General features: G+C 36.8%; 2 protein-coding genes, 1 long non-coding RNA gene and 1 pseudogene across 4 annotated transcripts; 2 read left to right on the top strand and 2 right to left on the bottom strand.

Annotated features, from left to right (window-relative positions):
* Positions 1-790: 790 nt before the first annotated feature.
* On the bottom strand, positions 791-2,013 carry LOC137709871 (deoxypodophyllotoxin synthase-like). The gene is made up of 3 exons (XM_068448848.2): positions 1,600-2,013; positions 1,200-1,521; positions 791-1,080 (listed from the first exon to the last, which is right to left on the bottom strand). The coding sequence occupies exons 1-3, from the start codon at positions 1,974-1,976 to the stop codon at positions 835-837; spliced, it is 945 nt and encodes a 314-aa protein (XP_068304949.2). The 5' UTR covers positions 1,977-2,013; the 3' UTR covers positions 791-834.
* Positions 2,014-5,714: 3,701 nt separating this feature from the next.
* Positions 5,715-12,768, top strand: LOC137711297 (deoxypodophyllotoxin synthase-like; annotated as a pseudogene).
* Positions 12,769-12,811: 43 nt separating this feature from the next.
* Positions 12,812-17,588, bottom strand: LOC137710739 (ribose-phosphate pyrophosphokinase 1). The gene is made up of 8 exons (XM_068449849.2): positions 17,299-17,588; positions 16,790-16,963; positions 15,610-15,858; positions 15,164-15,307; positions 14,916-15,083; positions 14,244-14,313; positions 14,067-14,148; positions 12,812-13,701 (listed from the first exon to the last, which is right to left on the bottom strand). Exons 1-8 carry the CDS (start codon positions 17,419-17,421, stop codon positions 13,521-13,523), a joined length of 1,191 nt encoding a protein of 396 aa, XP_068305950.1. The 5' UTR covers positions 17,422-17,588; the 3' UTR covers positions 12,812-13,520.
* A 5,764-nt stretch (positions 17,589-23,352) lies between these two features.
* On the top strand, positions 23,353-25,459 carry LOC148696456 (uncharacterized). 2 transcript variants are annotated; one of them, XR_015963831.1, is made up of 3 exons: positions 23,353-23,477; positions 23,628-23,806; positions 25,357-25,459. It is a non-coding gene; the product is annotated as an uncharacterized LOC148696456 (long non-coding RNA). The 2 variants fall into 2 exon arrangements; XR_015963830.1 differs by having other exon boundaries at positions 23,625-23,806.
* Positions 25,460-25,618: the final 159 nt, after the last annotated feature.

Below are 25,618 nucleotides of genomic sequence, written 5' to 3'. Positions count from 1 at the left end.
CTTTAAAATCTATGTTATGCTGTTTTCTATATTTCGATCCACATTGGTTTACTCATCCAAGTATTCTGATTTATTAGTTCTCCACATATGTTTAAGTGTTTTTTGGGTGGGGGTGGGGGGGAGGGGTTAATGTCCGCAAGTAGGTCTCAGGATATAGCTAGGTTGCTTTTTAAGAATTGCAAGAGTTGGAAGATTTGTAATGGAGTAATGTAGAAAGAGATGTCAATTCCAGGAGCTGGTTGGGCTCCTAAAGGGACATCCTGCTTTCAAAGCCAAATTTTGACCTAGTTCAGTGAGCTTATAGCTTAAACAGCTTTGGAAGTTTCAGCTGTTAGGCTTGATGGAAAATCATAAATTGTTATCAGGAGTGTATCCTATAGAGAGTGATTTTTGGCCGCTAGATCTCGGGTTTTGGATCCTTGACCAAGAATTTTAATGGTCAAAACCCTAGGGTACTGTATTTCGAAAATAGTTATACAAGAAGCTTTATTATTTCTTATATATCAAGATTTTTGGCCGTGAAATCTTGGTTAATGGAACTTGACTAAAAATTTAACTTGCAAAATTTCTGGTGCATGTATGGCTAGGATATTGTGAAGCATATTAAAAACTCTTATGAATTTGATATTTGATGGAAATTGGTAGTTATTAGTACAGGATGATGACTATTTTCAAGTGATGATAAATTTATTTAAAATATAGCAACATTAATGACATAACACACAACATGGTTGCTAAAACAAGAAAGAAAAAACACAATACATAAAAAAAGAGAGACAGTAGGGGATAAGCTAAGCTTGGAGCCTTCGAGCCTTAAGCCTTCGAGCATGGAAATCAAACCCCGCAATATTCCTTGACAGAAAACCCAACTCCAACGTTACGATAATTGGCCACATAAAATTGAACATAATCCAACATATGCAATGGCTTATACTTCACGGGGTGGTCGTCTGCGGTAAGCTCGTCCGGTGCGCGTGTCACCCCTTCCAAGTATGAAAATAGTCCAAACGAGTATCTTTCCTCATTTTCCTTCAAATTGACTCTATGTTTACAAGATGGTATTCTGTCATTGCTCCAAACCTAGGCAAGAAAAAGCATAGATTATAGTTGATCACTAGAAATAGAAACCCTTTTAGCCTATGACAGCCTCATTTATATCCATGAAACAGAATGATTAATGGAAGTGTATGGTGGCATACCTGAAATCCATCACATGCCATGAATAGGAAGGACGAAGGCAAAGGATCAAAACCAATCCATTTGTTATCTTTTGTATATATCTTAAGACCTTTGACATGATTTTGGTGGAGTATGGTAGTTAAAGTCTTGTCTGTATGCCCGGATAGACCCTGTCCAGTTCCGATTTTCTCGGGCTTCTTATATTTGTTAAAGCGGAGAGTGGACACAGTCGATTGAAGGTGATCGTCAAGGTGTTTTTCTACGTTGTAGTTTTCGAATACCATTCTTGTAACCGCTTGATTTAGTTCTGCCATCACTCTTCTATACGCATCAGCAGTCTCACTAGACAAAAGAACATTGTAAAAGGTGAGTCGATATATCCCAAACTCAATCATTTATCAAATGTATACTAAACCATACCGATATTGATCATTTCCATTAGGCCAAAAGTGATGTTCGAATGTGCGTGATTTTTCACTGTCTGTACCAACTGCCATGCTTTCATGGAAAGGCCCCGTTATATGACCATCAATTAAAGGTTGTTCCTGCGGAGTTTGCGCTTTAGTTTCAATTGGGAAATCAAACAGCTCTTTTAATGTCCCAAACATGCTGTCCTGAAGCTCAGGTGAAACTTTGTTGGGCAAGACTGCCATGAAACAGCCAAACTCTTCGAGTGCGCGGCAAACATTCCCACGTACTGAGAGCCAAGAACTTGTCCCTGGCTTCAAGCAATCCTCTTGGGAGAAATCTACTACTGGAATTTTGGGTACCGTTTGGGTAACACTTGTGACACTCATCTTTTTCTTTTCACAAGTTAAGAGTATTGAACTAGAAGCTGTAAGGGTATTGAACTAGAAGCTGTAAGTTCTCAACCGATTAAACTGATATTTATAGAGTAGCTAAGTGGTGTGGTTCTGATTTGTCTATGAACTATGGTTATCTTTTTGTTAGAATTCCTTTGTCCCACATCGGCCAAAAGGCTTGAGAACAAGCCCTTTAAATAGAATTACCCCACTCTAACTAATACCGAGACTTTTTGCAATAAAACCCCACACCTGATGGATAGTTGACCAAGTGGGGATAGTATCGGTGTTGTTGAAGTGGGCCCATCGCTTTAACACTTTTTGCTCACAACAGTTATTGCTCTGTGGACAGAAGACGGCCATACACGTTTTCATGATTATAGAAGATACCAAAGAAAACATTAATTTAGAACTTCAACATCGGCACCAAAGCCAAATTAGGGTTTGATACCAATAGTTGTGACGTCGGAGCTTCATAAGCATAGGATTGTATCTTAAAAGACCTCGGTTTCATCAGAAGTGAACCACCTTTATTGTTGTAACTTGCACTTCTTCGATGTGGAATTCTCTTCAAATCCATGTTGCCCCCAACTTAACACCAACATGAACACCAAAAAATGTGATTTATGTCGAATATTATTAACTAGCTACCTACTACTTCTTTTATAAGTCAACTTGTGTTCATATTATTACAAGGAGCTATTATTAGCATTCTAAAAATATCATCATTACTTCGAATTTGTAAAAATATTAAAAATAAATTTGTAAAGAAAAAAGTGCAAGACGACATTTTTTAGTGGTGACAACAGCACCCGAATCATATGCTGGCTGCAAATTCAGTCGACTTGTGTTCTTGTAATTTAGTGATCAATCCCTTTAGTTCTGGAGTGGATTTACATTGTTAGATTATTTTATCGCTATCAATTATCAATTACGATGCGTTAAGGAATAACAAGTCGGCATATTTTTTTTTTTCTCTTATCAATTATGATGCGTTAAGGAATAACAAGTCGGCATATTATGGCCTAACTTTTCTTCATATTTTTCCTTTGGGCGACTACTTTTCTTCATACCATTTTTGGCCCGACTTTCCGAGCTTATGTATTTGTTTCCCGAAACCATCCGGCAATGAAGGCGAGGGCGAGAACAAGGGCATAGCCTAAAGCTCAACTTTGGCAGGATGTTCTTAATGAAAACAAGGGTGAACAACCGGCGAAGTAACAATCACTCTTCGGTTCTTGTCTTCAAAATAAATTAATCCTCAAAAATAAATTAATCAGCAAAATAACATTAAAAGGTAACTTATATTTTGCATCCTCAAGTTTAGGTGCAATTACAAGTCCATATTTCAAGTATAAAATGCTGCAATATCATACATAAACTTACGAATTTATTGGAATATGAACCTGGAAAACCGAATTGAACTTGATGCAAGGCGCAGCAGGGAGAAAATGAAAAGATGAAATGGATAGGTAGGGTCCCCTATCTCTTAGTGCGAGGAGAGACCTAAAAACCCTAGATGCCTACGACGTAGACAACTAGAAGAACAAAGTAACAACTCTAATTTATTCTAAAAACACTTTCAATCATTTTAAAAGCACATTCAAACGAGCCCAAAGACACTTAAAAACGAATTTACAACTCTAATTTCAATATGATAATTCAAACAACTTCAACTTTATCTGCCCTACAAATACAAGTATTTATAGGCTTAAAACTTAAAGTGAAAAATATGAAAAGACAAATGAAATAAACTTACAATAAAACTCCCAAAGTACTAAAAGATTTCAGTTAAACTAGATCTCATAAGTCACAAATTAAAGCAGGATACATGCATTATCTCTAAATATGCATGTATTTTACTATCACTTTAATCCCTTAATGCCATAGCTGCCACTAAGTTCAAGCAATAATGATCTTGGTTCATGGCCTGGATTAAAATTGTAAGAAAAAGTTCTTCGCCTAGCTAACCGCCAGTCCCGTCAGCTCCACCTAATCCCACCTAGGCATCCGCCTAATATGGTTTCCAATTTTGTGACCGATTCGGTGTAAATCATGGTGGTCGTTGACCATCCAACGCCTAGGCAGCCACCTAGGCCAATTTTTAGAACAATATTTCCATTAGGTATAACATAAGATTTTGTGGTATCCGATAGTGTATATATTTTAAATTGAAGATCGAATTCGTTCATTGTATTCTTATAGGGTGGAGGAGTGTAGCTATAAAAAAAATATTTAAAAAATAAAAAAATAAAAAAATCATAAAAATCGGATCTAAAATAACTTTTAAATCGTGATTTTTTGTTTATAACCGTGAAATTTTTTTGTCCCGTTACCTAACCTCTAAATATTTATCTTTTGTGATTTTTGATGTGTGATATTGGAGTATAAACAAATAATTTTGACAGTTGGACCGTTGATTTTTATTATTTTTTTTAAATTGTGTATCTTGTCAAAACGATGGATTCAAACAAAATCATACATTTTGACAAAAAAAAAAATGGTTATACATAATTAAAAAAAAATTGAAAGAGGCGGGAGAATAAAATTTTGGAGAATACTGAACATGGTCAAAAATAAATATTTACAACAAGCTAGGCTGTCAAAAATACATATTTCACTGTTGGAAATAAAATTTCTGACACTCAAGTTTTTGTCAAAAATATATCATCGCGAAAAAATAGATGTCATATGGAAAGTAATTTTAAGAATCATTTAAGTATTTGTGACCATATTAGCATGTCGGAAATGAAGAAGTTTGTTGTTTTCAAATTTTGATCTGACGAAAACTAACTACTAAGGACAAGTTTTGTGCGTCGATAAAAAAGTATTTTCAACTGCTGGTCAAAAAAAAGTATTTTACATGGAAAAATTTACGCAGCCAAGCGAGGACTTTTTTACCGTCAGAATAAGTATTTGCAACGGCAAAATGGCTTACCGACAACATTTGACCCTTGCTAATAACCCCACTTTTTTTTGTTTTTTTTTTTTTTTTTTTTTGTAGATCAAGGATCACATGCTTCATTGCACGTGACAAACACCATAACTTTTAGAGAACACGAAACTATTACAAGTGAAGAAAAAAATCCTTAAGCTGAATTACCTCGCAATATACATGATCCATTGGAATATCAAAGTAACCCAATGACTGCCCACAACGAATATCAAAGTACCTCGCAATTTACATTGTTAGATTACTTTTATCTATAAATTAGTGATTGTTACTTTGCTGGTTGTTCACCCTTGTTTCATTGAGAACATCCTGCCAAAGTTGGGCTTTAGGGTTTGACCTTATTCTCGCCCTTGCTTTTCATCGCCGGATGGTTTCTGTAAAACAAATATATAAGCTATGAAGGCCAAATGCTTCAACCAAAATATGCCGACTTTTTATTCCTTATAGACAAAAATAATCTAACAATGTAAATTGGCCCTAGAACTAAACTAAAGGGATTGGTCACTAAATTACAAGAACACAAGTCAACTCAATTTGCAGCCAGCATATAATTCCGATGTTGTCGTTAACATTAAAAAAAGGCCATCTAGCACTATTTCTTTACAAATGCTCTCTTACATTTTTACAAATTCGAAGTGCATGACATTTTTGGAGTGCCAAAAATAACTCCCTATATTAGAACACAAGTTAACTTATAAAGGAAAGTAGGTAGCTAGTTAATAATATTCGACATAAATCACATGTTTTGATGTTCATGTTGGTGTTAAGTTGGCCGCAACATGGATTTCAAGAGAATCCAACATCGAAGAAGTACAAATTACGACAATGTAGGTGGTTCGCTTTTGATTAAACTGAGGTCTTTTAAGATAAAATCCTACGCTCATGAAGCTCTGACACAACAATTGGTATCAAACCCTAATTTGGCATTGGCGCAGATGTTGAAGTTCTAAATTAAGTTGTGAGCAAACAGATAACCATAGTTCACAAAAAAATCAGAAAAACACAACTTAGCTACTCTGTAAATATCAGTTTAATCGGTTGAGAACTTACAGCTTCCAGTTCAATATCCTTAGGCCTGGTTTGGTACTGAGGTGATTCTGAAAAAAGCTGGTATAAAAAAAAGCTGGGAGCTGTTTTTGTGTTTGGTAAACATTCAACTTTAGTTTTTTTTCACAGTTTTGGGTGAAAAAAAGCCAAAAACAAGAAGCTGCAAAACCTAGCTTTGAAAAACCGGTATTTTTTCACATCTGTTTTACATAAAAGTTTACCAAACACTATAATACTGCTTTTTTTTTTCAAAAGCACTTTTACAAAAAAGTTTACCAAACACTCTACTGCTTTATTTCACAGCTGCTTATTCTCACAGCACAGCAGAAGCAATTTTTTTTTCAAAGCACAGCAATACCAAACCAGCCCTTAGAGCCCTCAAAACCTCTTAACTTGTGAAAAGAAAAAAGAGGAGTGTCACAAGTGTTACCCAAACGGTACCCAAAATTCCAGTAGTAGATTTCTCCCAAGAGGGTTGCTTGAAGCCAGGGACAAGTTCTTGGCTCTCAGTACGTGGGAATGTTTGCCGCGCACTCGAAGAGTTTGGCTGTTTCATGGCAGTCCTGCCCAACAAAGTTTCACCTGAGCTTCAGGACAGCATGTTTGGGACATTAAAAGAGCTGTTTGATTTCCCAATTGAAACTAAAGCCCAAACTCCGCAGGAAAAACCTGTAACTGATGGTTATACATCTACGCCTTTCCATGAAAGCTTGGCAGCTGGTACAGACAGTGAAAAGCCACGCACATTCGAACATCACTTTTGGCCTAATGGAAATGATCAATATCGGTATGGTTTTGTTTACATTTGTTAAATGATTGAGTTCGGAATATATCGATTCACCATTTACATTGTTGTTTTTGTTGAATGGTAATCTTGTCTTCAGCCCAAGAAGATGATCCAGCCCATAGAAAACTCATGAAATGTGCTAGAAAATTCTAGCAAAAGGTTGTCGGTGCATTAGGCATGCATAATAAGCTAGATAATTCTAGCAAGTTGTAATATTATATGGCCATAAGCCATATGTCGGTGCAGTGTGTGCATTAACATGCACTAGAAAGTGCTAGTGAAGTCGGCAAACATGCCTATAAATTTAGGTGTGTGTGTGTGTGTTGCCATGTAGCAAGAACTAAGAAAGAGAGCAAGAAGTGAGAAAAAGAGTGAAGTGTGAGTGTGTTTGAGTGTTTCCTCTTGTATTAAGATTGTGTGAGAAAAAAAAAATTTGTATAACACTTTGAGTGATTTTTTCTTTCTCTTGCCTATCAAATTCCGCTGCATTACAATCTCCTTTGTGAGATAAACATCTCCAAGTAGTGAAGCATTTTTAATCCCCAACAAAGTGGTACCAGAGCTATGGCTAGCAATGCTATGGCAGCCTTCCAAGTTCCAGTGCTCGACAGCAACAACTTCGATAATTGGAGTATCAAAATGAAGGCCCTTTTGGGTGCACACGATGTCTGGGAAGTCGTGGAGAAAGGCTACACTGAGCCAGAAGATGAAGCTACTCTGTCTCAACCCCAGAAGGAGAGTTTGAAAGATTCAAGAAAGAGAGACAAGAAGGCTCTCTACCTTATCTACCAAGCATTAGATGACAATGGCTTTGAGAAGGTCTCGAGTGCAACCTCTGCCAAGCAAGCATGGGAGAAGCTTCAAACCTCTTACAAAGGAGCCGAACAAGTGAAAAAGGTTCGTCTTCAAGTATTAAGAGGTGAGTTCGAATCTCTACAAATGAAAGGGTCTGAATCAATCTCTGATTATTTCTCAAGAGTCTTAGCCGTTTCCAATCAATTAAAAAGAAACGGAGAAAAGTTAGAAGATGTTAGAATTATGGAGAAGATACTACGCTCGTTGGACCCCAAGTTCGAGCACATTGTCGTGACGATTGAAGAAACTAAAAACTTGGAAGAAATTAGTATAGAGCAATTAATGGGTTCACTACAAGCATATGAAGAGAAACATAAGAAGAGGCAAGGGAATGATGAGCAGCTCCTTAAGACGCATGTTCAGCCAAAGAAGAAAGAAGAAAGCTTCGACAACGAGAGAAGCCGATACGGAAGAAGTCGTGGTCGAGGTCGCGGACGTGGACATGGGCGTGGATGTGGTTGGAACTTAAACAACCATAGCAACTACGAAAGAGGAGAAAGCTCAACAAAAGGTCGCGGAAGAGGACGCTCAAACTCAAGGTATGAAAAATCTCAAGTTCAATGCTATAATTGTCAAAAGTTTGGGCATTATGCTTGGGAATGTAGAGCTCCAAACAACAGACTTGATGAGAAGGTCAATTATGTGAAAGAAGAGAAAGAAGAGAATGGTGTTGTGCTACTAGCATGCAAGAACAATGATGGAGACCAAGACTATACATGGTACCTTGACACCGGCGCCAGCAACCACATGTGCGGAAGAAGAAGCATCTTCGTAGAGCTCAATGAATCAGTGAGTGGTAACGTTTCTTTTGGAGATGAATCCAAAATACCCGTAAAAGGAAAAGGTAACATCCTTATTCCCCTGGAAAATGGGGGTCACCAATTAATTTCGAATGTCTACTACGTGCCCAATATGAAAAGCAACATTTTGAGTTTGGGTCAACTCTTAGAAAAAGGTTATGATTTTCATACGAAAAATTATATCCTTTTTCTTAGAGATGACAAAGGAAGATTAATTGCCAAGGCGAAAATGTCAAAGAATAGGATGTTTCCCATGAACATTCAAAACGATGTTGCAAAGTGTCTCAAGATATGTTACAAAGACATATCTTGGCTTTGGCATCTTCGTTTTGGGCATCTTAACTTTGGGGGATTGGAGTTATTATCCAAGAAGGAGATGGTGAGAGGCTTACCGCGTATCAGCCACCCTGATCAAGTTTGCGAAGGATGTTTACTTGGGAAACAGTTCAGGAAAAGCTTTCCAAAGGAGTCGACCACAAGAGCCCAGAAGCCACTCGAGCTCATTCACACCGATGTGTGCGGTCCAATAAAACCAAGCTCTTTGGGTAAAAATAATTATTTCCTTCTCTTCATTGATGATTTTTCAAGAAAAACCTGGGTGTATTTCTTGAAGCAGAAATCAGAAGTCTTTGGAGCATTCAAGAAGTTCAAAGCCGCTGTAGAAAAGGAGAGTGGTTGCAAGATCAAAGCCATGAGATCTGATCGAGGAGGAGAATTCACTTCGAAGGAATTTCAAGAATTTTGTGAAGAAAATGGAATTCGTCGACCTTTGACAGTTCCAAGATCCCCTCAACAAAATGGAGTGGCGGAAAGAAAAAATCGAACCATCCTCGACATGGCTCGAAGCATGCTCAAAAGCAAGAAATTGCCTAAGGAATTGTGGGCAGAAGCTGTAGCATGTGCTGTCTACCTATCCAATCGGTCTCCAACAAGGAGTGTGTGGGGAAAAACTCCGCAAGAAGCATGGAGTGGAAGAAAACCAGGTATTTCTCATCTAAGAGTTTTTGGAAGCATAGCCCATGTACACGTACCAGACGAGAGGAGAATCAAACTCGACGACAAAAGTGAGAAGTTCATCTTCATCGGCTATGACACAAATTCAAAAGGCTATAAGCTATATAATCCAAACAATGGGAAGACGGTGATCAGTCGAGACGTGATGTTCGATGAAGAAGGAGAATGGGATTTTGGCCCGCATGCAGGTGATCTTCACTTCTTTCCTCAATTTGAAGAAGAGAATGAACAAGGGATGATGGAGCAAGCAAGAGAGGTTCAACAAGAATCCACTACTCCACCTGCTTCACCAACATCAACCGATCATGGTAATTCATCAGCATCAGCATTGTCAAGTGGGAGTCTAAATGAAAGAGAAGTACCACGCACAAGAAGTATACGAGATCTTTATGAAGTAGCTGAAAGACTTGATAATCCTACACTTTTCTGTCTCTTTGCTGATTGTGAACCAGTCGACTTCCAAGAAGCAGTGCAAGATACTAAGTGGAGGAAAGCAATGGATGAAGAAATTGAAGCAATCCAGAAGAATGATACATGGGAACTCGCTATTCTTCCGAAAGGACACAAAGCCATCGGAGTCAAGTGGGTGTACAAGACAAAGAAAAATGCCAATGGAGAGGTCGAAAGATACAAGGCAAGACTAGTGGCGAAAGGCTATAGTCAAAGAGCCGGAATCGACTATGATGAGGTATTCGCACCCGTTGCTCGGTTGGAAACTATACGATTACTAATTTCTTTGGCAGCTCAAAACAGTTGGAAGATTCAACAAATGGATGTGAAGTCCGCCTTCCTAAATGGAGTCCTTGAAGAAGAAGTCTACATTCAGCAACCGTCAGGCTATGAGATCAAAGGGCATGAAGACAAAGTTTTGAAGCTGAAGAAAGCCCTCTATGGGTTAAAACAAGCGCCACGAGCATGGAATAGTCGCATCGACAAGTACTTTCAGGAAAACAACTTCATCAAGTGCCCTCATGAACATGCTCTCTACGTCAAAGTCAAAGATGAAGATATTTTGATTGTGTGCTTATATGTGGATGATCTAATCTTCACTGGGAGTAATCCAAGCATGTTTGAAGAGTTCAAGAGAGTGATGACCAAAGAATTTGAGATGACCGACATCGGGTTGATGGCATATTACCTAGGCATTGAAGTCAAGCAGAACGAAGAAGGAATTCTCATCTCCCAAGAAAGCTACACAAAGGAGATACTGAAAAAGTTCAAAATGGACGACTGCAAGCCCGTGAGCACGCCAATGGAGTGCGGAGTCAAACTAACCAAGTATGACAAAGGAGAAAGCGTAGATCCAACATTTTTCAAAAGTCTAGTTGGAAGCTTGCGCTACTTGACTTGCACAAGACCAGATATTCTCTATGCTGTCGGATTAATCAGTCGCCACATGGAGAATCCCACAACTACACATTTGAAAACGGCCAAAAGAATTCTTCGATACCTCAAAGGTACTGTTAACTTTGGCTTGTTTTATTCAAGTTCTGATAACTACAAACTTGCTGGATATAGCGACAGTGATTGGGCAGGAGATTCCGACGATAGAAAAAGCACTACTGGATTTGTGTTCTTCATGGGAGACACTGCATTCACATGGATGTCGAAGAAGCAACCGATTGTCACTCTCTCTACCTGCGAAGCTGAATATGTAGCTGCTACTTCATGTGTCTGCCATGCAATTTGGCTGAGAAACTTGCTGAAAGAATTAAGAATGCGACAAGAAGAGCCAACAAAGATCTATGTCGACAACAAGTCTGCAATAGCTCTAGCAAAGAATCCAGTATTCCATAACAGGAGCAAACATATAGATACCCGTTATCACTACATAAGAGAGTGCATTGCAAGAAAGGATGTGCAAGTGGAATACGTGAAGTCTCAAGACCAAATCGCAGACATATTCACCAAGCCCCTCAAACAAGAAGACTTTGTCAGACTAAGAAACTCAATCGGCGTCACAAGACAAGATTAAGGGGGGATGTTGAATGGTAATCTTGTCTTCAGCCCAATAAGATGATCCAGCCCATAGAAAACTCATGAAATGTGCTAGAAAATTCTAGCAAAAGGTTGTCGGTGCATTAGGCATGCATAATAAGCTAGATAATTCTAGCAAGTTGTAATATTATATGGCCATAAGCCATATGTCGGTGCAGTGTGTGCATTAACATGCACTAGAAAGTGCTAGTGAAGTCGGCAAACATGCCTATAAATTTAGGTGTGTGTGTGTGTGTTGCCATGTAGCAAGAACTAAGAAAGAGAGCAAGAAGTGAGAAAAAGAGTGAAGTGTGAGTGTGTTTGAGTGTTTCCTCTTGTATTAAGATTGTGTGAGAAAAAAAAAATTTGTATAACACTTTGAGTGATTTTTTCTTTCTCTTGCCTATCAAATTCCGCTGCATTACAATCTCCTTTGTGAGATAAACATCTCCAAGTAGTGAAGCATTTTTAATCCCCAACAGTTTTGTCTAGTGAGAGTGCTGATGCGTATACAAAAGTGATGGCAGAACTACATCAAGTGGTGACAAGAATGGTATTCGAAAACTATAATGTAGAAAAATGCCATGATGATCACGTCCAATCGATTGTATCCGCTCTCCGCTTTATGAAATATAAGAAACCCCAGAAAACCGGAACTGGACAGGGTCTACCCGCGCATGCAGACAAGACTTTTACTACCATACTCCACCAAAATCATGTCAAAGGTCTTGAACTATGTACAAAAGATAACAAATGGATTGGTTTTGATCCTTTGCCTTCATCTTTCCTGGTCATGGCGTGCGAAGGATTTCAGGTATGCCACCATACACTTCCAGTAATCTTTCTGTTTCATGGACATAAACGCGGCTATGTAATAGGCTAAAAGGGGCTCTATTTCTATATGGATTAACTTCCCTCTTCACCTGTATGAGTGATCTTAAGTTCAAATCTCGTAAATAATCTTTGTTTTTTATTGCCTAGGTTTGGAGCAACGACAGAATATCATTTTGTAAACATAGAGTCAGTCTGAACAGAAATGAGGTAAGATCCTCTTTTGGACTATTTTCGTACTTGGAAGGGGTGATACGTGCACCGGACGAGCTTAACGCCGAGGACCACCCCCTGAAGTACAAGCCATTGCATATGTTGGATTACGTTTTCTGGACAATCATCGTAATGTTGGAGTGGGGTATTCTGTCAAGGAATATTGCGGAATTTGATTTCCATGTTCAAAGGCTCAAAGGCTCCAAGCTTAGCTTATCCCCTACCGTCTCTTTCTTTCAAAATGTTTTGTGCTTTTTCTTTTTTATTTTAGCAACCATGTTGTGTGTTTGTTTTCGATTACAAATTGAATTATTACATTAATGTTGCTATATTTAAATAAATTCATCACCACTTCAAAATTGTCATCTTGTACTAATAAGTGCAACTTCCATCACATATCAAATTCGTAAGAGTTTCTAATATGCTCCGTAGTAACCCATACACCAAATTTTGCAAAGTCAAATTCTTGGTTAGGTTCCAATAATCAAGATCTATTGGTCAAAAATCTCGATGTATAAGATACACCAGAGCATTGTACAATTTCTTTTCTTCGAAATATGGTACAATAGGATTTTGACCATTAAAATTCTTGGTTAAGGATCCAATGCCCGAGATCTAATGGCCAACAACCACTCTGTATAGGATACACACCTGATAACAAATTATGATTTTCCATCAACCCTAACAGCTGAAACTTCCAGGGCTGTATAAGCTATAAGCTCACTGAACTAGGTCAAAATTTGGGTTTGAAAGCAGGATGTCCTTTAGGAGCCCATCTCCTGGAATTGACATTTCTTTCTACATTACTCCATTCCAAATCTTCCAACTCTTACAATTCTTAACGCAACCTATATTCTGAGACCTACTTGGGGACATTAGCTCCTCCCCCCACCCCCACCCGAAAAATCTGTGGAGAACTAATAAATCAGAAACCTTGGATGGGTAAACCAATGTGGATCGAAATATAGAAAACAGCATAATATAGATTTTAAAAGGAGTCAGTCACTGGCATTGCCTATCATCGTCCATGCGCCATATGGTTCTGCCCAAAAGGGTCTCGGTCACTGAAATATGCTACTCACAGAACAATCATCATGCACGCGCCATATAGTTTCGCCCAAAAGGTTTGCTACTGAAAGGACCGTCAACTGGGGAAAGTAATTCTTCTCTGCAACAGGGATTGTGTTTGTCACAATCACCTCTTGAAACAGGCCATTTGACAACCTTTCGATTGCAGGAGGGCTGTGAAGAAAAACCAACAAGATCATTATCTTATGATTGATACGGTAACACCACCACGTTACACAATGATTAAACAACCAGCAAAATAAACTCAGTTGTTGGTTCATATCGATATCACATTGAAAATTAACAGGTGCTAGTAGATAAGGTAGATTATCAATTCTTATTTAGTATAGGTGGAACTTGGATCAGTAACTGCCAGCTAGAATTACAAGCCATTTTATCAACTTCAAAAGGAAAACCAAAATCCAAGTTATACCAGTCAAATGAGGGGACGAAGGTTATCTCTAGAAAGAAGTAATAACAACGAAGGTTATTTAGTGAAATAGATTAAGAAGATAAAACACTACAAAGGAAGTTGGTACCTAAACACAGCATGGGTACTGCAAGCATAGACTTCTCTTGCCCCCTCCTGATGTAATAGAGCTGCACCTTTTGAAATTGTCCCTACAACGTATAACTCGTTTAGAAAGTGAGAATTGCCAGCACTTTTGAATGATATATGCCACATGAAATGGTTCAAGAGAGGTCACTTGACTCACCAGCAGTGTCAATCATATCATCCACCATAACCGCAACTTTTCCTTTTACATCGCCAATCAGGTTCATCACCTATAAAGGTAAATATTAAAATGCAACAATTCTTTGCTCATTAGCAGTTTTGAACCATACTAGTCATACATTTTCTGATATGTCGAAATAGAAAATGTTCCCTCGCTTCCCGCTAAACTACTTGGGAGGAAAGATTGGGAGATGTTTATTCATACAAGTAAGAAGAAGGGCGTTGACAATATTCACTAGTTCACAGACATGCTACATCTGGCTGTTAACATCAGTCAGTTTCACACTCTGTAAGACACTTGAGTTAAATATCGAAGACGTTTATTTGTGAATTGTGAGTTACACTAGGAGCTATAACTTTGACAATCATGCCATTGTGCACCAATAGATTGTCCTAACATTTTTTAATATCCCAAAATAACTATGTACCTCATAGAAAGTCATGGGTGTGGAAACTACTTTTAAGAGGATGGGTAATGACAGAGAAATGTGACAAGTAACATGATTTATATCTTGAAGTCAATTGATGAGAATAAAAACTTCTGTGAGAACGACTGCACACAATTTATTATATCTATCTCCTAATATAATGTTGCATGTCAAGCATTATACGCTATACAAAGATCTAAGCAGGGTTATGGTGAAGAGATTACCTCAGCAACATTATGTCCGTGACGCCTTTTGTCTACAATGGCTAAAGGTGCATCAGATAACTTTTTTGCAAAAGCACGTGCTCTTGCAACTCCCCCAACATCAGGGGACACCACTACCAAATCATCTGAACAAATTGTCTTGCTTGCAAGATAATCAAGGATCACATGCTTCATTGCACGAGACAAACACCGTAAGTTTTACAGAACACGAAACTATTACAAAGAAAAAAAATCCTTGAGCTGAATACCTCACAATATACATGATCCACTGGTATATCAAAGTAACCTATTGACTGCCCAGAATGAATGTCACAAGCAAGAACGCGGTCTGCACCTGCTATGGTTATGAGGTTAGCAACCAGTTTGGCTGCAATGGATTCACGCCCTTGAGTCTAGAGAAAAATAGAAGAATACAAATTAAGAAATAATACTTTATCCGTCTCTATAAGTATAATTCAGTTCAAATGACAGACAAGACATGCCTCAATTAAAATAGATGTGAATAACTGTAAATATGAAACTTTGCTCTGGTCGCAAACTTAATTGATATCCCCTCCCATTGATAAAGCATGAATAAAACCACTGAGACTGCAACACTTCCCAAGTTTTGTTTGTAATCTTTGATCTCCATATATTTCCGACAGATAGATATCCAAGACAAGTTCATGTACAACACAGATGAATATAAACTTGCCTTTCTATCAGCTCTGGCATATCCAAAATATGGAATTACTGCAGTAATGTTTTTGGCCGATGCCCTCCGGCAAGCATCAATTACTATCTGTAGCTCCATGAAGTTCTCATTTACAGGAGGGCAGGTTGGCTGCAGTAAGAATACATCACATCCTCTAACACTCTCTCCCAATTGAACATAAACTTCACCATCAGCAAATCGCTTTATGTTGATCTTACCAAGCTCCAATCCCATGTACCAAGCAATTTCCTGCGCATCATCTCAGAGTTAGAAATCATATGAAAAAGGCCTCAAGAGCTATAAGAGATTTATTGTGTTGAAATGACAAACTTAACAAATTTTTGAAGCAATACACAATAGTTCAAAAACAAAAGACATACAATGCATGGCTTATCCTTATCTTTTCAAGATATAAATATGGAAATGATAAACACGCACCATTTTAGCCTCTCATACACATGCCTAAGAATGTGTTATGGTGCTACATTTCGAATCAAAACCATTGATTATATCAAATCATGCCTAAGGATGTGGTCCAGATTCTTAACATGCGAGACATCTGGTAAGAGAACAGTACTGAGTATATGCAGCATATAAGCAAACACAAACAAAAACACACATGCCCACGCAATGTGTGCACACATATACATATACAAAGACTTTCTGTATTGCTGTAATTCAATGTCAAAAACAGCTTCATAAATTTAAGATGGCAGATAATGTTGAAGTTCAGTCTTGTATTTGTAATGAAGGTTTGAAATAGTGCATCAAACTCAGATAAGCTTCTTTCTTGTGCAAAGAACATCAAGTATGTACAGTAGCTAGAACGACGACAATTAACCACTAAGGGGCTGGACTGGAAGCCTTAAGGGCACATTCTAAAACTACTAAGTGGAAGGTCCAAGACATTATATTCTACAACACAAGGCATAATAGTTTATATTCTCAACCGGGGATACTCTGAACAGGCAGAAAATGCAGGAAAGAACTTAAAACAATTTCTGGAAAATTAATAAATATTGGTTCTATGTATAGCAAGAATTCTGTAAGAGTGCTAGTTACTCAAGTATATCATCGTCATTAAAACGCTAAACACTTTTTGCTCTATATGCCAACGGGGAAAGTGGAAATGCTCATTGAAAGCATACATACACTAAACTATAAACGAAATTTTGATTACCTGAGAAAGAGCAGGATTTGCTGTTCCAGAAAACAGTTTGAGCCGGGAACTATCTCTGTTCACCGATTTCTCCAAGCGTGCCGATTCCAAGAACTTAGGCAGTGTTGGTTCGTTAACAATCGGAATGATTGGCTTCCCATTTCCGTATTTAATTGGTTCCGGCATACCACATTTCTACCACAATTATATACACACACAAATTAGTAAAATTTGAAAAGGAATTCATATACCTCATTAGAATTTTATGTAGAAAATGAAAACGAAGACAACAAATTTCTTTAGCTGCACACCAATACCCACTACCAGCATTTCACCCAACATGTCAAAAAATCACAAAATTTGCACAAAATTCGTATTAAAAATGGAGAAATCCAACACCTAAAAGAAATTTACTTTTTAAAAACAAAATAAAAATATTTGCTGTAAGCCTAAAACCAAACAAGTAAAGCAGAAAATAATAAACAGGAATTTAAAGCCGAATAAGAACATAAAATCATGAGCTTGCTTACGACGCTATTAGGAGCGTAGATTCGAGAGGCAGAGTCATTGGGCAGCAGAGTTCTATGGCTGACGGAGCAGCGAGAGAAGAGAGAGGAAAACGACGAGGACATTGAAGACGATGAGGCAGCCATTCCTGTATCAATCCAACAATTAGGGTTAGGGTTAGGGTTTTGGAAAAGAGGAGAAGGAGCCTGCCTCTCTGTGTACTTTAAGAGCTCGGTGGCTGTTTATCTATGGCGGGGGTCTCTGTTTTCCACGAATTTCGGATTTTTCATGTTTTTTTTTTCTCTTAAGATATAAACGGTGGGAACACGGAATAAGAATACGACACCGTTTTGAGTGGCTGAGGGTAGGTTTTGTCGTTATCCAAAGGGAGATGGGGCCAGCGAATCCAAGTGAAGTGAGACGCCGGGAATCTTGAATGGATGAACGGCAATCGATTCAAGTCCCAATTCCATGTACTTTAATGTTTTCATATTTTGTTTTCCCTTTATGTTTTTTCTCCTATTCACACACACAATTTCCTTTTTTTTTTAATTTTTTTAAAAGGACACAACTCTTGCCTTTTTGGTATGAAAAATGTGGTACGTTTTGTTTTTGTTTTTGTTTCTATATATTTTTTTTTTTTTGAGTAAATCGATATTTTTATACTAAATGAAGGAAAATTTTGGTTAAACCACACAATGGGTAGTCAAATTTGGTATTGAATTTGTCATCTCCGAGATTCAAACCTAAGACCTCTCACTTCTAGGCGAAAAAGAATATCACCATACCGTAGTACTGAGTGACTGGTGATAGTTTTGTCTTGGGTGGCTAGAATTTTGTTACTAGTTTCTATCTTTTGCCAACTAAAATGGAATCTTATTCACCAAATGCCTTGTTTGATTGGCTAAATGGAGTAGGTTATAATCAATTAAAATACATTTGAATCTAGTTTGTATTTATTGTGTTAAAATATAAAATAGACATGACCGGACATGATGAGTTACAAATTTATCTTACAAATCATGTCAATCCAATCTTATTCCTATTACCTAATCCTACCCAGCCCACCGAATGGGCCCAAAAACAAAGTTCTTTTTTCAATGGTAGAAAAAAAATCAGTCCAAAGTAGTCAAAGCGTTTAATGGTAAACTCCCAAAAGAGAGAGGATCCTCGATTCCGGGGATTCTCTACTCACATCCGTTCATCGTGTATTGTGAGATTAGTTTTCGTCAAGTACTGTTTATATTCAATTTTAAATATAAAAAAAAATTACAATGATTTCTGATCGCATAATGTATAATGAACGGATTTATTTGAGAATCCCAAAAATCTTCACGAGGATCCAACGAGAATCCTCACTCCTAAAAGTAGCAGAAAATATTCAAAATTGGCTTGCAAATTTCAAGACTATCTATTTCCGTCACAACTATTGTAAAGTAAATTTCGTGGAGGATGTTCTTGCTATTGTCAGTGTGTCTTCCTTGGACAGCTGGGTCTTGTGGCAAACTGTTCCTGTTGAGGTGTGTTTCTCTTGACTTGGATTTTTTTTTTTTGTAGTTTTGCTTGCCCTCCCTTCCGGGCATTTTCTTTGTGACTGTTCTTTACCTATCAAAAACGAAAAAAAATAAAATTTGTACAAAATGGGAGTTGAAGCTCAAGTATCCTTGTTTACATCTATAACTTATTGAGTGAATGGTATAAAACATTTTTACAAAATGGTAGCACGAGGTCATACTAACCTTGGTGCAATATACCTTTTCAAACAATTAATGTCCAATTGACTTCCTAACGAGAGTAGAAAAACTGTGTAAAAACTAAATATCTATGAAATACAAGTTTCATTGCCCTACCATCGTTTAAGACCTTGTTTCCACACATTTAAGTCTGATTAACTCATTCATAGGATATTATCGACATAATATGAAGCTAAACTCGTGATTATTAAAACTTTTCTTTTTATTAATTAAATAAAATGGAGTTGTTACATTGACCAATGTTACAAAATTGACTTATAGGTCATAACTCAAACAATTTAACAACCAACCACCAGTTGGATCTTCACTACTCACAAATTAGGTGTCAGCCAAATACATTTTAACAATCAATCAATCACATCTCCAAAAACTAAGCTAGGACAGCTAAAAACACAACTCAGTACACCAAATGTCATAATATAATTTGTTAGAAATTTTTTAAAATTCAAACAAATTATATTATTACATTTGGTGTAACAAACATATTCCCGACACATTAATAAATCTTTCAAAAAATACATGGATTTCTTTTTTCGAAAAATAGGTCATAGTTGTGGGCCCTACGTACTGCTGCCACTTGCGGTAGCGGCTGCGATGGTTCAGAGTGTGGAAAATCGATTTTCAAGATACAACCAGATGCCTAATATTATTATCGAGATACGGAGACGAGAGGATCAACTTGCACACGTGGTTTGATTTGAGAAATTGACCATAAAACGCGAGGTGGCTGTCGACCCTCAATTCAGCTTCTCAAGTGATCCAACGGTTGGTTTTTCTATAAGATAAATATGACTGGACATTATGAGTTACAAGTTTGTCTTACAAATCATGTCAATCCAATTTTATCCCTATTACCTAATCCTACCCAGCCCACCAAATAGGCCCAAAAACAAAGTTCTTTGTTTTCATGGTGGAAAAAAAAAATCAGTCCAAAGTAGTCAAAGCGTTTAATGGTAAACTCCCAAAAGAGAGAGAGAGGATCCTCTTCAGATCCTCTAATCACATTCGTTCATCGTGTATTGTGCGATTAGTTTTCGTTAAGTACTGGTTATATTTAATTTTAAATAAAAAAATTTACAATGATTTCTTATCCTATGATGTATGATGAACAGATGTGATTTGAGAATTCCAAAAATCCTCACAAAAGAAACCTGCAAGGGTCCTCACTCCTAAAAAACCAGCAGAAAATATTCAAAATTGGCTTGCAAATTTCAGGACTATCTATTTCCGTCACAATTATTGTAAAGTAAATTTCGTGGAGGATGTTCTTGCCATTGTCAGTTTGTCTTCCTTGAGAGCTGGGTCTTGTGGCGAACTGTTCGCGTTGTGGTGTGTTTCTCTTGACTTTGAATTTTTTTTGTGGTTTTGCTTGCCCTCCCTTCCGGGCATTTTCTTTGTGACTGTTCTTTACCTATCAAAAACGCAAAAAACATAAAATTGTCAAAATTTTTGAAAATAAACTATAAAATCGAGAGAGAAAAAGAGAGATAGTGAAGACAAATTAGAGTATTATTTCCATCTCATTAGACTCCTTTATAAAGAGTAAGCATAAATGGGAGTTGAAGCTCAAGTATCCTTGTTTCCATCTATAACTTATTGAGTGAATGGTATAACACATTTTTAAAAATAATAGTAGCGGCGGAGCTAGAATTCTAAGTGAGGATGAGCCTTTCACAAATAAATATATATATATATATATATATGCGTGTGTGTAAAAGTTGAATTCATAACATGTTAATACATGCAATTTGTGTAATCTTCACAAAACTGAAAACCTCTATTAAATTCAATGCTAAGAAGAAAAATATGTACAAACCTAGATAACCAAGTAAGAGGTAGACTGTGGAAGGCTAAAGAAAATACAAAGAAGTAGAAAAATAAGGATTAGGGGAAGAGGTCTGCAAGTAAGGAGAAAGGGGGGTTAGCTAAGAGAATCAAACCAGTAGTGGGGTTGATTTTTCCATTTAAAATGAAATTGCACCTCTCTTCTAAAAACTCCCCTACCAAACTCATCGTTTCATTAAACAGTCAAATAAATTCAAAACCAAAGCAACCTAATGATGTCGTTTGCTTCATCTTCTTCCATGAGGTTCACACCTCTGCAAATAAAAACTTGAGGTCATTGGTTGATTTCATACACCTTTCACAGAAGTCAGGATGCGCTTGAGACTACCCTAATTCGTTGGTGGCACCGCCCCTGAATGGTAGCATGAGGTCATACTAACCTTGGTGCAGTATACCTTTTCAGACAATTATTGTCCAATTGACTTCGTAATGAGAGTAAAAAAAAACTGTGTAAAGACTAAATATCTATGAAATACAAGTTTCATTGCCCTACCATCGTTTAAGACCTTGTTTCCACATATTTAAGTCCGATTAACTCATTCATAGGATATTATCGACATAATATGAAGCTAAACTCGTGATTATTAAAACTTTTTCTTTTTATTAATTACATAAAATGGAGTTGCTACATTGACTAATGTTATAAATTTGACTTATAGGTCATAACTCAAACAATTTAACAACGAACCAATAGTTGGATATTCACTACTCACAAATTAGGTGTCAGCCAAATACATTTTAACAATCAATCAATCACATCTCCAAAAACTAAGCTAAGATAGCTGAAAACACAACTCAGTACACCAAATGTCATAATATAATTTGTTAGAATTTTTTTAGAATTCAAACTGATTATATTATTACACTTGATGTAACAAACATATTCCCGACACATTAATAAATCTTTCAAAAAATACATGGATTTCTTTTTTCGAAAAATAGGTCATAGTTGTGGGCTCTATGTACTGCTGCCACTTGTGGCAGCGGCGGCGATGGTTCAGAGTTTGGAAAATCGAGTTTCAAGATACAACCAGATGCCTAATACTATATCGGGATACGGAGACAAGAGATGATCAACTTGCATACTTTGTTTGACTTGAGAAATTGATCGTAAAACGTGAGGTGGCTGTCGACCCTCAATTCAACTTCTCAAGTGATCCAACGGTTGGTTTTTCTATAATTGGGTTTTGCCAAGTCATAGGCTCTCAGATGGTGGTGGAGATCTCATCCATCACTCCTACAAAGGAGGTTTTAAACAAAATTGTCCTGAAATTTCAAAACTTCTGAATTTGGTTTTTGAGATTATTCATTGTCAATTATTTTAGTCATTCTGTAAAAAAACTCAATTAAATTGAAGGTATTTTTGTCAAATCAACCCCTCTGCTTGAATTGGTGATCTTCAATGTAACTGAGTTTTTCACATAATGACCAAAATGATTAACAGTGGACAATCTCATAGACTATTTTGAATAAAAAGCCACTAGAAAAGTTGTTTCCTGTAGTTGCATTGCGGTCCAAGTTAGGTTTTGATTGCCCTTTACATGGCTCCAAGTTTAAAATGTTAGGTCATCTCAAATGGATCATGCCATAGGGCTATAGGCTCTTTTATAGCGCGAAATAAAGAAAAAACCCTCTCTACCGGAGGTTCAAGCCAAAGAAAAAAGGGGACCCACTGGGCCAAACTCTAGCCCATGGTCATCAGGCTGGACATTTGAAGCCAACTAGCCAGCCCGAAAGTTGGGTCTAGTTGTCAGTAGCACACATGCTAGCTGACGTCAACTAGCAGTTAGATTTGAGATTTTTTTTAAGATGAAATTAAAAATCTATTTTTTTTTCCCTATAAATATCTAAGCCATTTCTCACATCCTTTTCACCCTTCCATAGTATCTTACATCACTTTATTTCAATTTTTTGCATTCTGTAAACTCCTATCCAATTTTTTTATTTTTTATTTTTTATTTTTTTCAAGCAAAACAAACATAGCATTCTGAAAAATTAGTAAGATTACATAAATAAAGATAAAAAATATGAAGAGTTACTCATTTATAAATATGATAGTTTAATTCAATTAACCAATAAAGTTAAAGAACAAACTTAAAAAACAATAAATTATTGAGGGGCTAAAAAATAGCCTCTTTCGGTTGGAGATGATATATAAATATGACTTGACAGTGCATTAAAAAATAATTTTTTGTAGGGCTATAATCTGGACAAGAGCTAAAAGGGCCTGTTTGGTATTGAATTTGAGTCCAAAGTTTTTAACTCAAAAACAATTTTTAAGTTTTAAAGTAAAAAAACCCGTTTGGTAAGCCCATTTTGCAAAACTGGACTCAAAAAAATTTAAGAACAGCCCATTATAATTTGAAAACAACAAAAGTCAGGTTTTAGTATTTTCTTTTTCACAGATTCAAATCGCAATGGAGGTCTGAGTGACCTGCGTCGCGCAGACCACGAACAAGCCTTCCGCATCACCAACCACGAACGACCAAGAGATTTCGGCCAGTAGGGTGAAGGTTCCGGCGAATAGCTTTAAGCTTTGAATCTCTGAGTGGTTGATTGGGGATGAGACTAGGTCATTCTCTTCACTGTCAGGAACAATCAAGGTAATGGGTCTTTCTCTTACTATTTTGTTTGGTTCCTCGGAATGGAGAAAATGATCAGAAAGTTGGATTTATGTGTTGGGTTGTGAGAAATTGAGTTTATCTATCTAATTGGTGCGATTCATTTATGTACTGTATATACGTTCATAGCAGCGGAGCAGAGACAGTGTGGCATTGCAAATCGCAATCCAAATTGATCGATTTCGGTTCTAGGAAGAACAAATACAAGCTTTTGTTCACAAGGACATCAAATCGGACTCGGTCGTTTTCGTTCTCGATGGAGAGCGTTCTGGACAAGCCTTATTAGCTCAAGAATCCGATCATCGAACAAGGTCCTCCTCCTCATCTTCTCTGTTCTTTGATATATATATATATATATATTAGAAAAAAAAAAAAAACCATGCTTTAATGCTTTGATTGTTCATCACTCGCATTTTACGTAGTTAGTTTCAGAAAAGGATTGGGAACCACCATCTGGTTGTGATTAATTTACATGAAAAGTGTATTAAAAAATCCATTCTTTGTTAGTCTGATGGTCATAATTTGCTATCCGTTTTTCCATTCAAACTCAACTTTTGAGGAGTTTTTGGAAGTGGGGTTTGTTTATTAGATGGCTACGAGCTTGAAAATCATCTTTTTAAGCTGGATTTTTGCTATCTTGAATTGATAGATGGCACGAATTAGCTGATGGGTTCATATCCTTTTTTTATGCTGACATGGTAAATATGTGGTTGGTTACAAAATTCATATGGTTGCTTGTTTCATAGAATGGATTTCTGACATTTGCTACATGTATGTAGCAAGTAATATTATGTGATATACTTGTTTCATTGGATGGGTCTTTGGAGTAGCCAAAATGTCAAATGTTTGAGTTCAAAAATGAATTTTTCATATTTTCTCTGTGAATGCTTTAATGACAGACTTGGTCTTTGAATTACATTGTGTTTTTTAGCGATAGTTCCTGTTTGGATTTAATAAGAGAAGTCTCGTTTTCATTTTGGTGTCGAAAATTGTGCAATTTGGATTTTAACCCTTGGAATTCAACAAGGGTAGTGATTTTCAGTTGTGTTCTCATGTACCCTTCTGTTTTTTGGAACCCTTGATTTGCTTTGATTCTCCATTTGATTCATCATGTTCAAAGGCTGGAAAGACGGGATGAGTGCAGTGGTCGAAGCACTTCCCATCTAACCGAACTTGACAAATTTCAATAGGAGCCTTTGTGAATATCTTGTTTTTATTCATTAGATACATTGGATTCTCTGGTACAAATAGCATCTACTTACCTACAAATTTCAATAGGAGCCTTTGTGAATATCTTGTTTTTAAATTTGTTAATCTGTTACAAATTAAGGGTTAATTTGGTGAATGAAGAACAATGAATAGGAGGCAAAGTTCCAATCTTTTTTGTTATTCATGGGGGTTTATGTTCCTCGCAAAGCGGGAGACTTGTTGGTTTAGGGTTGCCCTTATTCTTCTTGTTCATTACATATTTAGCTAATTAGAACTGAATGCTACTTAAGTTTTGATCTTTCATTTTTCTGGTAAATTTGTATGACTTTTGCAATACAAAAACTATGTCCCCTTTCTTTTGAGATTTCCTTTAACCTTGTCTTTTCAACTGTGGACTTGCGTGGAGTCGTATTATCATGCCTGTGTCTTTGGAAGAGGTAAATGAGTTACTCTTAGGTCACACTGCTCTTATTTTATTTGATATTCGCATGCATAAAATGCCTTTTTATTTATCATCTAGTTCGTGAAAATTGAGTACATAGTACATACTACATAGAACTGAGTATATATGTGTTTTGTACATTCATAAGTGAATGTAGCTTTTAGCTTTGTACATTCATAAGTGAATATAATTATTGGTTTGTCTATATAGGATGGATTCAAATGAAGTGGACAACACTGGTTCAAGTTCAGAAAGTGATTCATCATCTGATTTGGATGGTTCAAGTTCAGAAGGGGAAAACATGCATTTGAATGACGACAATTTTATGAATGATGTTAGAGACCACATAGCCGGATCAATGTGGCTTGATTACGTCAATAACAATTAGTCTCAAAGTTTATTGGTTTTCTAGAATGTTTTAATGTAATATTTATTGTCTAAGACTTGAAGTTTAATTTGATCACCGAGCATA

The sequence above is a fragment of the Pyrus communis genome, chromosome 6 (assembly GCF_041283825.1).
Source record: "Pyrus communis isolate YQ-2024b chromosome 6, ASM4128382v1, whole genome shotgun sequence".
In the NCBI taxonomy this organism is placed as follows: Eukaryota; Viridiplantae; Streptophyta; class Magnoliopsida; order Rosales; family Rosaceae; genus Pyrus; species Pyrus communis.
The sequence above is the reverse complement of the archived record's forward strand: the minus strand, read 5'-3'. Positions and strand labels throughout refer to the sequence as shown.

Bases quoted from the DNA above. Each gene is read 5' to 3' on its own strand.
- LOC137709871 (XM_068448848.2), bottom strand. From the start codon at position 1,976: ATGAGTGTCACAAGTGTTACCCAAACGGTACCCAAAATTCCAGTAGTA. The intron at 1,522-1,599 runs GTATGGTTTAGT...TCTTTTGTCTAG, and splicing joins AATGGAAATGATCAATATCG to TGAGACTGCTGATGCGTATA. The intron at 1,081-1,199 runs GTATGCCACCAT...TTTCTTGCCTAG, and splicing joins TGGCATGTGATGGATTTCAG to GTTTGGAGCAATGACAGAAT.
- LOC137710739 (XM_068449849.2), bottom strand. From the start codon at position 17,421: ATGGCTGCCTCATCGTCTTCAATGTCCTCGTCGTTTTCCTCTCTCTTC. The intron at 16,964-17,298 runs GTAAGCAAGCTC...TAATTGTGGTAG, and splicing joins TCTACGCTCCTAATAGCGTC to AAATGTGGTATGCCGGAACC. The intron at 15,308-15,609 runs GCAAGTTTATAT...ATTTTTCTCTAG, and splicing joins ATGCCAGAGCTGATAGAAAG to ACTCAAGGGCGTGAATCCAT.